Source organism: Hibiscus syriacus, unplaced genomic scaffold (assembly GCF_006381635.1).
Source record: "Hibiscus syriacus cultivar Baekdansim isolate YM2019G1 unplaced genomic scaffold, ASM638163v2 tig00111356_pilon, whole genome shotgun sequence".
NCBI lineage: Eukaryota > Viridiplantae > Streptophyta > Magnoliopsida > Malvales > Malvaceae > Hibiscus > Hibiscus syriacus.
In genome coordinates this window covers 1892232-1904797 of record NW_024063068.1, presented here as the reverse complement: position 1 = coordinate 1904797, position 12566 = coordinate 1892232, and the positions used below count along the sequence as shown (strand labels likewise).

Below are 12566 nucleotides of genomic sequence, written 5' to 3'. Positions count from 1 at the left end.
TGCATCAGATAACAAAGAAAAATATGTTTCAAACTAATACCCTGAAGTTAGTATTTGTCTTTGTTTTGTCTATTGGTTGAAGTAATGCAATCCATTCAAGTTTCAATTTGCAGAAGAAGAAATAGTTTACTTTCGCAACACGAAACTTAAAATCGCAACGCGAAACCAAAATCGCAACGCGAAATGAAAATTGCAACGACAGAATCGCAATACAAAATGAAAATCGCAACGAAAGAATCGCAACGCGAAATGAAAATCGCAATGCGATTTGGTTTCGCGTTGCGATTTTGGTTCGCGTTGCGATTCTGTCGTTACGATTTTCATTTCGCGTTGCGATTTTGGTTTCGCGTTGCGATTTTAAGTTTCGTGTTGCGAAAGTAAACTATTTCTTCTTCTGCAAATTGAAACTTGAATGGATTGCATTACTTCAACCAAAAGACAAAACAAAGACAAATACTATTTCACAGTGTTAAAGAATACACAGTTTAGCAGAATTGGCAGCAACCGAACAAATTTACTTTCAAACCAAAAGACAAAACAAAGACAAATACTATTTCACAGTGTTAAAGAATACACAGTTTAGCAGAATTGGCAGCAACCGAACAAATTTACTTTCAACCAAAAGACAAAACAAAGACAATACTATTTCACAGTGTTAAAGAATACACAGTTTAGCAGAATTGGCAGCAACCGAACAAATTTACTTTCAACCAAAAGACAAAACAAAGACAAATACTATTTCACAGTGTTAAAGAATACACAGTTTAGCAGAATTGGCAGCAACCGAACAAATTTACTTTCAACCAAAAGACAAAACAAAGACAAATACTATTTCACAGTGTTAAAGAATACACAGTTTAGCAGAATTGGCAGCAACCGAACAAATTTACTTTCAACCAAAAGACAAAACAAAGACAATACTATTTCACAGTGTTAAAGAATACACAGTTTAGCAGAATTGGCAGCAACCGAATAAATTTACTAAGCAATCTAAGTGAAATGGCTAATCTAAGTGAAATTACGAGTAAATTTATCATTAAGTTAAATATGGAAAATCTTAAACTTACCTCGTTGTGTAGAGTATGAACCTCATTCTGCAACGATACTATCATCTCACGTAGAGCGGCAACCTCACCACGTAAAGTTGACACCTCCACACGCCATGCACCATCGTTATCGCGTAGAGTACCGATCTCCTCACGCAAGGCATTGACCTCATCACGTAACTCCTTGACTCATCCCGTTGAGGTGGAGGTGGAGAACAGGGAGATAGGAGTCGTGGCATCTTTGCCGGTCGCCTATCATGAGGTGATGGTGGAGAGAGGCTCGATGATGTGACGGGATAGGTGATGGCTCTCGTTCTAGAGGTGTATAGTCGGGTCGATCGGGTGATGGCTCTAGGTGAGGTGATGGCTCTCGAATTGGAGGAAGTGGATGCTGCTCATCATCCGTGCCATCAAAAAACTCTGACTAGCTTGCCACCAATCAATGGCAAGCTCTTCCTCCGTGGGTGTCAGTCTTTGTAATGGAATGTTGGCCTCCTAAAATATAAAAACTCAAACAAAGTTAAACGTCTACTATTAATAACTTGTTTATATATTATATGAAAGTATTTGTGTTAACTTACATTATTTATTGTCGCATATGGTATTAAGTCTTCCCAATCCAACAGAGTTTTCCTCTTCCAGGAAATAGCCCTGGGAATATCATTTGACGTTTTTATTGCATATGTACGCATGCTGGGGAAAGCCTCGAATATCCAAATCTACAAACAATATAATAACAAAATTAGTAATTGTTAAATAATTAATTATAATTTTTAGAAACATTATATAGAAATTCTACCTTAAAGGCCCAAACAAAGCCTGACAAAGTGTATTTGGACCCATCGCCCCGCAAACTTTTGCGGTCATCAAAGGCAGACGACAACTTAGTCCAGGTAGCTTTCCATATATACGAACCCCACGGAAACAGATTCCATGCATTCAGGTCCTCTACCAATATTATTAGCTCCCGATGAATAGGTTGTCTGGCCTCTCTGCCTAAAAAGCCGGCATACACAAGTAGTAGAAGGCTACTCGGACAACATCGACGTCATCCATCCAAGTGAAACCAGCTTTCTTATTAAACAATTTCTTCAGGTCGTCGACATGTAGGTTCGGCTTCTCCATTGACTCATCCGGAAAAACCCGGATAACCATGATGGGCGGGCGATATGACGAGTGTACCGGCCTACATCATCGTGTCCGAATCGTAGACCAGTGATTAAGCAGAACTCCTTCCGCCCAAAACAAGTATACGCTGGTGGAAAATGAAACCATATCTCTTCCTCACCACGTTGTATACTGTCGGGTAGATTTGATGTCATGGTCTGAAGCCACAAATGGGTCAAATTAGCATCTCCACCCGGATGCTGTACTCTCAGCCATGGCCCGAAGCAGGTTTCCTCAAACAATTGTCTTTGAGCAGGTGAAAGCTTCGAAGCAATTGTAGTGGCCAGGCTGACTTTATTTCTCAAGGTCAATTGAGCCGAAAAAAATTTCTACAAAACAATAAACATACCAAGTTAGATATACCAAAAACAATAAACATAAAAAGTAGTAGTTTATTCTTGAAACTAAAATTTGCAACACTGTTTTGTCTTTTGGTTGAAATGAAAATCGCAACGAGAGAATCGCAACGCGAAATGAAAATCGCAACTAGAGAATCGCAACGCGAAATGAAAATCGCAACGAGAGAATCGCAACGCGAATGAAAATCGCAATGCGATTTTGGTTTCGCGTTGCGATTCTCTAGTTGCGATTTTCATTTCGCGTTGCGATTCTCTCGTTGCGATTTTCATTTCTCTCGTTGCGACAGTCATTCTCTCGTTGCGATTTTCATTTATCTCGTTGCGACTCTTCTGCAAATTGAAACTTGAATGGATTGCATTACTTCAACCAAAGACAGAACAAAGACAAAGACAAATACTAACTCGAAAATCGCAACGAGAGAATAGCAACGCGAAATGAAAATCGCAACGACAGAATCGTAACGCGAAATGAAATCTAAGTGAAATGGTTAATCTATTATTGAAATGACCAGTAAACTTATCATCAGTTTCAATATGAAAACCTACAATAATGCAAACATTTCAAAATAAAAATAATTAAAAAAACTAACCCTCGGAGGTTGATTTTCCATTTCTGAATATTGTGAGGGATTTCTGACCGTGAATGGTTGTGAGGGATTTCGCCGGAGATGGGGACGGAAATCTTCGGAGATGGGGACAGATTTCTTCGCCGTAGAGAGTGAGAGATGGAGATGGGACTGAGTTGTGATTTTAGGTTTTAGGTTATGAGTTGCGATTACGGGATTTTGTCTTAATATTGGTTTTTGTAATTTGAAAATAAAATACGCGTAGCGATTATAATGGCGCTTTAAATATCGCGTTGCGATTTACGGATACGCGTTGCGATTTTATGTATTATCGTTGCGATTTACGGATACGCGTTGCGATATACGGATACACGTTGCGATTTACGGATACGCGTTGCGATTTATGTGTTCGCGTTGCGATTTTCATATTCGCGTTGCGATTTTGGAAAATCGCAATGCGAATTTGTACTATCGCATTGCGATTTTCAAGAATCGCGTTGCGATTTTGGAAACTGATTTGCGATTCTGGGGATCGCGTTGCGATTTTTATTTCGCGTTGCGATTTTGTTGGTCATTTTGGCAAATCCAAAAAAAGTTGGTTAAAATCGTATATTATAACTTTTTTTTGGTCACTGAGGCGATTTTCTCATTTAAATATTATATTTATAAAAGTTTTAACCTTATATATAAATTAATTAAAAAAGTGTACTAAGTGACAAAATTTTTATAAGATAAATATATAATCACTAAATTATATTAAAATAATATTTTCCACTAAAATTTTAGAAATTATAAAACATTCATTAAAACTTTTTAAATATTATAAAATGGTCATTAAAATTTATTAAATTATTATGAAATAAATATTAAAATTATTAAAAAATTATCCATAAATTTATCGATAGCTATCACTATTTTATAACATATACTGATGATTTTATAACAGTTGAATAAGTGTAATGCCTATTTTGTAATTTCAAAAACTGTAAGTGATCAAAGAAATAATGTCAGAATAGTTTAATGACCATTTGGTTGTACTTTACTCAATTTTGTAAACGGGCTGACATACCGGGTAAGTGGATCCAATTCGGGTACGATTCGCGAAAATAAGGAACCCGATCGTCGAATTTCCCCTGATAAAATAAAATCAAAAAGACAATCTGAAAATAAAAGCTCCTCGATACCCAAAAAGAAAATAAAACCAGCTGATCTTCATCTGTTTCTTTTTTTACCGCCGGACTGAGAATTAAAGAGATCGGAAATGTCATTGGAGCCCCCGCCTTTCCAGGAAGCACCACGATGCGAAGTCTGCAAATGCAGCTTTAACACTTTCAGGCGCCGGGTATATTATTATTCTAAAATCTTTTACTCTTTTACTCTTTTTTTCTTTTTAATTTTCTATTTTTTATACCAATCAATAGCCGATCGTTTTAATTTAATGCTACGAAAGCAATGAATCTTATCGTCCGGTGAAGTAAATTTTACCGATTAGGTTTTTTTGGTCATAGATCGGTAATTGTTTAAATTATACTGGAGTTCTTTCTTTTTCTTTGATCTTAGTTGTTTTACTTATTTATTCGCTCTAAAGATGAGTTTTATTATTCGTGAAATTGCTGATTCAGAGTTCCTTTTGACTCTAAGTAAGTATTTTTATGGTTTATTTTTTATTACGGTATATTGGTGCTTTGGAAGTGTTGATAGCCTTGTTAATTTCTAGGCCTACTGCTATATAAATTTGAAAGATTGAATCGGGTGTATGCCTGATCTTGTGAATATTTAAGTTCAGATTTGTGACTGTGCCTTTGTCGTTGCCTTCAAACTTGAGGAATTTGGGATCAATCGACAGAATCATTGGTTGAAGCCTGTGTATATGGTATAGAAGGCATAATTGGTTCTGGTTGTGGAAATTGTTGTGCAAGACTACACTAGTTGCTAATGATGATCTAAAGTGTTGTAATTGTAATTTGTATGTTCTACCGAAATCTATAGATGTTTATGATATTGACTATAATCAAAGTTATGTTAGTATGCTACTCGTCATGAAATAGGTGCTGTAAAAGGTTCTGATTATATTTATTGGTTATAAAGCAATACAAATGTAAATGTTCATAGTTTTTTTAGTTAGGTATGCATCTATCCTATATTGGATTGATTACTTTATGGAAAATGCATGAAACGATCTTCATTTTACAGCACCATTGCCGAAGTTGTGGAAGGACATTATGCCATGAACATTCATCTAATCAAATGGTTTGAGCTCTCAGCCCCTCTGTTTAACGGTTAACTAATCATTTCTCAAATTGTAAAAGTTTGAATAAACCAGCTTTTACTAAGGAATCTTTTGTATATTTTTTTTTCATGTGTGCATATTCAGGCTTTACCACAATTTGGCTTTCTTTCTTCCGTTCGAGTTTGTGCAGATTGTTTCAATAAATCTTCAGGGTAAATGTCTCTTGACTGAATGCACATATACATATTTAAATATCCTTGATTAGAAAGGGAAGAAAGAGGGGGGTGTAACTTGAATATGTTTTAGATTCTTGGTGTTAGTCCATGCTCCTGCTTTATTTTGATTTTCTTCTTATTGACTAGACCACAATTTAAGAGACCATTTATAAATATTTGTTTTGTTTCTTCACATAATTTTCTTTTGAATTTATTTGGGTGCAGATCTGCAAAAGCTGATCCTCAGCCTCCTTTGGGTGGAGTTGATTCTATTACAGATGAAGTCTCTAGATTAGACATTAATGCAGTTGGGGGTTCAGAAACTGATACAACTGCAAAGCAACAGTCTGTTGCAAGCACTCCAGATTGCAAGTGTGGAATGCCGTTGTGTATTTGTGAAGCTCCCACACCAAAAACAGATGCAGTTCATCTTAAGGTATGGATTCTTATGTAGATTTGACAGCACCTCATATACCGATCCAAGCTTGTCTTATCGACCCTTATTTGTTTGCGCCGCAGATAAACTCTCCATCTTCAATGGCTTCGTCAAATCCTAAATCAAAAAAGAGTGACGCTGTTCCCAAGAGTAGAGGCTCCACTTCAAACAGTAAATCTAGGTATGATATTCTGTCCTTATTGAGTTTTTGTTTTTCACTCTTTCCAAACATAATGATGTTTACTAGAGAATCTGCAATAAAACAGCAGAACTATGACTGGAAAAATGAATCGGAAAGAAGATTGGATTCTAAAAACATAGGGTTATAAAACAACATCACGTGATATTTGATTTCATTATATGTGTGGAATTTGAGCATGAGATCCTAACCCTTTCTGGCCTATTCTAGTAGCCTGAGTTATTTGGAACCTGAAGCTGGATTCTAATGAAATAATGGCCTAATGGTTTGAGGCATAAAACACTGAAATCAGCTTACTTTCTCTCTTGATCTTGCTTTCTTGTTTGTACGCCACTTTTTGATAGAAGTTATTAAAATGAATTTTATTGTAGTGGAGGATAATTGTGAGAAAAACCCTCACTATTTCCACATTTACTGCCATCGTGATTTTTAAGTCTCTAGCCTCATTTGGTGGTTAATTTTTCTCTGTTTTTCTCTGCTCTTTTAGATATTTAGATATGGTTCACATCTTTGCAGTTCGGTTTTCAATCCTGGTCTGGTGACCAATGGTACTGCAACAGATAAATCTCAGATGGATTATGATGTAAATGGAGAGGTAGAAGTAGAATTATTTTAGATATTATCTATGAGACAGTCAAATATTCATAGTATTTTTTTCATTTTTTGAATTATATTCCTCTGCATTTACTATACTCAGGGTTTAAGAGAGGCCATAAAGAATGGTGATACTGCTGCAGCCAAAAAGCTTCTAATTGAGGTATGTGATGATTTTTATTCCAGAGTTCAAATAGAATGAGTTTCCAAGTATGATTATATGTGCAGGGTGTAGATGCAAATTATCGTGACAAGCAAGGATTATCTTTACTGCATGTGGTATTATTTCTCTCTCTCTCTCTCTCTCTCCCTCCCTCTCTCTCTGATGTTTATAGTTTGTTGTACTTGACTGCAATCATTTGTATGTGTTCGTGAAGGATAACTGATCGGATGCATAATCTCAGTTTCCATTTCTTTCGAAATTTATTACACTGATGACGGTATTAACTTTTGTGTAGGCGGCATTGTTCAATCAAACTGATATAGTGTTTGCCCTCATGGACTATGGAGCGAGCATGGACTACAAGAACACACAAGGTAAAATGTATGGCGAGATTTATGCCATTGCTGATTTTAAATCTGTCTATCTTCAAATTGAAGTTTTACTGTAGAGTTTTAAGGTTGCTGAAAGTCGAAAATGTCTTTAAAAACTCAATTCTGAATAAGATCGAAGTCCTAGAAAGGGGAAAAACTGACCTTCCCTTTGAAAGATGATACTCTGGTATAGTTTTGTTGAATGCCTTGGACTCATGGAAGTCGACGATTGAGAACTCTCCATCCTTTTCATTGCTGATTTTAGTTGGTAGCGTGTCCAGCACAGATTTGTAAGGATCTGTTTGTCTTCATGATTATCCTTTTTTTCACTTTTGAACCACATCAATTCCAGGAGAAACACCATTGGATTGTGCACCAGTCACTTTGCAATACAAGATGCAAATGAAGATGAAAGAGCGCGAGCATCATGAGATCAACTAAGCGAGAATTCGAAGGCAAATATGTACTTTGCTTAGACAACCGGCATACACGAGCTTGAGGTGTCAACTTCAACGATAAATCATTGCTGTATTATAGCTGGTAGTGTTTTTATTATAGCTGGTAGACAAACTGTCAAACAAGCTAAACTCGTCAGTTATGTTACTGTTTAGGTAACATGTAACATGCGAGAGAGAATATGACGGGCCACTTTTCTCGACCGATGAACTACGCCTATTTAGTAAGGTCAAAGTGTGTTTTCAGTCCATGTTCTTTACATTTACAAAGAGATTATCTACATTTTTAATAGTTAAAAATTAAAAATTTTTACTTTTTCCGATTTAAAAACTCAGTTTAATTGATGATACAAGTATCATTTTTCCCTAAATGTATTTGTTTGTTTTTGAAGTTGGTACTATTATACGGATGTATTGATGATAAGTTAGTGGTGTCGATAATTGAATTAAAACATTTTTTAGTAGTCTAAGTTATTATAGGATAGTGTATGTTTAGAATTTTTTTATTCATTATTATCGTATATATATTCTGTAAAAGTTTGAATATAAAATATCAAGGAAGCATCAACACTTGAGTTAGAACTTTTAAATAGTAAAAAGTAAAAGGATTTATATAGACATGACACGCATACAAGGTAGCAAATTCATTGCTTGTATAAATTGTTGTGTAGCCTATAGTAGGGTCAGGGAACAAATTGTGGGTTGGGAAATGATAACATTGAGCTACCTTTCACTTGTCGGTAAAGATAAGAGGAACCAATACTCCATATATTTAGCTTTTAATCTTTATGATAAACGTTGATAATATAAATATATTCCTCTGTTAGCAAACTTATCCTTGGAGTTTCTTTAAAGGAGATATTAAAGCATCTATATTTAATCATAGATGTTTGATGGAATTGTATTTCTTCTGTGACCTAATCATCACATCACATCATATCACATCACATCACATCACATCACATCACATCACATCACATCATCTTCGTTTTTATTCAAAAGAAAGCTGCCCACTACGTTCTACCTCCCCATTCCCATTTCATTTCTTCCTCACTAATCAACAATTCCCTTTCCCTTTCTTTCCTTGGTTTTCAATGTGTTCCTTCTTGCGTTGGGCTCTTAACCTCTGCTTTAAACACTCCTCTTCTCATCATTTTTCATTGGATTCTTCTTCTCCATCGGAAATTATCAGACACAACCTGGTCCTGACAAACTTCGGAGATGCCAAGCAGAGGATGCCTTGGGTTTCCGACACGTGTGCCGTCTGCTTGTTGGAGCTCGACGAAGGCGATGATTTAAGGGAACTGAGGAACTGCAGCCACGTGTTCCATAAGGATTGCATTGATAGATGGGTTGAGTACGATGAAGGCGACGATTATAATCGTAAGAGGTGCCCCCTTTGCAGATCTCCTTTGTTACTCACTTCTTCTCAAAGCTTAGTTGGGCCTAACAGTGAACCCAGCTGGGCGGTTGATCGGCTGCTCTACTTATTTGGGGATGACCTCCTACCTTAGATTACACCCCCCCAAAAAAAAACCCACCATGTTTATCTATTTTTTGCACTCCTTTTTTTCATTTTTAATTTCATTCTAATTAAGTTAATCAGATTGATGTTACCTTGTTAAATGTTTCTTTCATTCTATTTTTCGTGTTAAACTTTTCTAATTTACTCGTACTGTCGAGGCATATATTCCATACACAATTATTTTAGCAATAATGGTTGTATTTTTTTTACAGTAAGGAAGGTAAAAAGGGTCAATTCTTCTACCCCTTCGACTTATGTTAGTTTGGTTGATTCCACCGAGTATAATCATTGGATGTGACCAGGGAATGAAATTTAACCCTATTCTATCGGCTTTCGACTGGATCGGATAGAATCATATTTTTTAAAACAAATTTAGATTCGGGTCAGGCATGGTCTAATTTTAATAGTAAGATCGGGTAAAATTCTCGACTTAACTTATTTCAAGATAATAGTATAATTTTTTTTAAAAAAATTTATTATTTTTTAAATTAAATTCTTATTTTATACATATTCAGATTAGGTTGAATTTATATTTTAAAAATTCGAGTTAGGACAGAATGTAGATATATATTTTTAGGTCATATGTCCAAAAATCTATCCTAGCCTAACCTATTACTTGACATGAGGGTGATTTTTTCTAAAAATCATCTTTTTGATATATATTTACTTGTCATACATCTTTTTAGATATATTTTTTGATCTAACATTCTTTGTATAAAAGAATTGTTCATGAATTGTGGCTTACGATGATGTAGTACATTTCAGATATATTATATAATTAACTTTTGTTATGGTGAATTTTGTGTAAAAACATTAATTTTTTAATTTTTTTGTGCATGCAAAAATTTTTTTTGTATTAAAATCTTTAAATTATTTTTTACAAATTATTTTATAACTCGACAAATTTTGAGTTTCACATTAAATTAGATAATATGTATAATATAGTATAGAAAAATTTTGAGAGTAAGTAATTTAAAGTAAGGTAAACTACACGGGAGACCATCAAACTATGATCATTAATCAATCTTGTCACCGAAATATTTTGTCTCAATTCAACTACTTAACTTTTTAATTAATTTAAACAGACCACTATCTGTTAAAAAAATAGCGCGTACGACGTGGCTGTTAATAAATTGGCATAATTATATATTTAGTCTTTAATATTTACATAATCTATCAATTTAGTCACTATTTTAATTTAATTAAATAAATTTAACTATCTAATTAGAACATAACACATGTCAATACATGATTGAAATGTTTTATTTATGAATTTTAAATTATTTAATTTAATGATTTTTTATCCAATCAGGTGGTGACACATGTCACCACCATAATTGAAATGAAAAATTGAAGAACAAAGATGCAACCAAGGAGGATCGAACCTCTGCCTTTGGGGAGAGTAACAGGCGCCCAAAACCGTTAATTCTAACTTATAACAATTTGTATTTGACTTCTAAAAATTTGTTAATGATAAAAAAAGTAACAAATTATTTGTTTAAATAAATTAAATCGATTTTTTCTTTAACATTAATCGAACCGAAATTATTTGACCGTAAATCGAACCGAAATTTATTTGAAAATTATTAACCGAACTAAATTAACCGAAATTTTTTCTTTAACTATTAATCGAACCAAAATTATTTGACCGTTAATCGAACCCAAATTTATTTGAAAATTATTAACAGAATTAACTGAATAAAATAAGTTATTTTTTTAACCGTTAATCGAACCGAAATTTATTTGAAAATTATTAACCGAACCAAATTAACCGATTTTTTTCTTTAACCATTAATCGAAACAAAATTATTTGACAATTAATCGAACCGAAATTTATTTGAAAATTATTAACCAAACCAAATCAACCGATTTTTTTCTTTAACCATTAATCGAATCGAAATTATTTGACCGTTAATCGAATCGAAATTTATTAACCGAATAAAATAAATTATTTGTTCTTTAACCGTTAATCGAACCAAAATTTATTTGAAAATTTTAACCAAATCGAATTAACCGATTTTTTTCTTTAACAATTAATCGAACCGAAATTTATTTAAACAAATAATTTGTTTAATATTTTTTATCATTAACAAACTTTTAGAAGTCAAATACAAATTGTTGTAAGTTAGAAATGTTGGGGAGCTTTAGCCTAACGGATTGGGTGCTTGGTTACTCTCCCGCAAAGGTTCGATCCTCCCTGGTTGCATCCTTGTTCTTTAATTTTCCATTTCAATCAGGGTGGTGACACGTGTCATCACCTGATTGGATAAAAAGTAATTAAATTAAATAATTTAAAATTCATAAATAAAACCTTCAAATCATGTATTGACATGTGTCATCTTCTAATTGGATAGTTAAATTTATTTAATTGAATTAAAATAGTGACTAAATTTATAGAATATGTAAATATTAATGACCAAATGTATAATTATGCCAATATTAAAGATCAAATATATAATTATGTCAATTTATTAACGGACAAGTCGGACTCTCCTTTTTTTAACGGAGAGTGGTCTGATTGAATTAATTAAAAAGTTTGATGGTCGAATTGAGACAAAAAATAGTTCGATGGCAAAATTGATTAATGATCATAGTTTGGTGGTCTCCAGTGTAGTTTACCCTTTAAAATATGAATAATTTTATAAAAGTTTTATAACTAGTATTTGTTTTACAAAATGATGATAATGATGATGATAAAAAATATTTTATAATTTAAAAAAGTATAAATTTCATATATTTTTGAAAAAATTATTGACTTTTAAAATTATTTGTTTAAAAATATAAAAAATATTTTAATAAATTTTTAATTACAATGGAGGGATTAAATGAATTATTAGTCATTAATTTATTATTTTTTAATAACAATTAATAATGTTTATTCATTTTTAATAAAATTAGAATTTAAAATTTATTTTATTGTATTTCGCTGATCCTCTGTATTTTCTGATTTTCGGTTGGTTTTTGTTTGCATGCACGAGCTGAGAGCATTACAGGGAAATTTCGTCCCTCTCTCGGGAGTCTAGCGTTGTCGCGGCAGAGAGAGATTTGCCAGGGTTGTGCGGTCGTTCGGGTACAGTATGGACCAGATCACGCGCGCGTGGAGTCTTCGGGTGAAGCCAGGCCATTAGATCCTCGACTGGATTGACGGTTATGATCGAGTGGCGGCGATAGTGGATTAATCTTAGGGTTAACCCTAATTAGAGCACCCATCTCGACCATCGGATATCTTTCTCATCCGAG

General features: G+C 33.8%; 2 protein-coding genes across 2 annotated transcripts; both read left to right on the top strand.

Moving 5' to 3' along the window:
* Positions 1 to 4312: 4312 nt before the first annotated feature.
* Positions 4313 to 8050, top strand: LOC120159303 (hepatocyte growth factor-regulated tyrosine kinase substrate-like). The gene is made up of 10 exons (XM_039169927.1): positions 4313 to 4480; positions 5332 to 5388; positions 5513 to 5580; positions 5809 to 6019; positions 6103 to 6200; positions 6735 to 6813; positions 6916 to 6975; positions 7041 to 7091; positions 7271 to 7349; positions 7699 to 8050. The coding sequence occupies exons 1-10, from the start codon at positions 4400 to 4402 to the stop codon at positions 7785 to 7787; spliced, it is 873 nt and encodes a 290-aa protein (XP_039025858.1). The 5' UTR covers positions 4313 to 4399; the 3' UTR covers positions 7788 to 8050.
* Positions 8051 to 8840: 790 nt separating this feature from the next.
* LOC120159305 (probable E3 ubiquitin-protein ligase RHA1A) lies at positions 8841 to 9443 on the top strand. The gene has a single exon (XM_039169928.1). It carries the CDS (start codon positions 8896 to 8898, stop codon positions 9313 to 9315), a length of 420 nt encoding a protein of 139 aa, XP_039025859.1. The 5' UTR covers positions 8841 to 8895; the 3' UTR covers positions 9316 to 9443.
* Positions 9444 to 12566: the final 3123 nt, after the last annotated feature.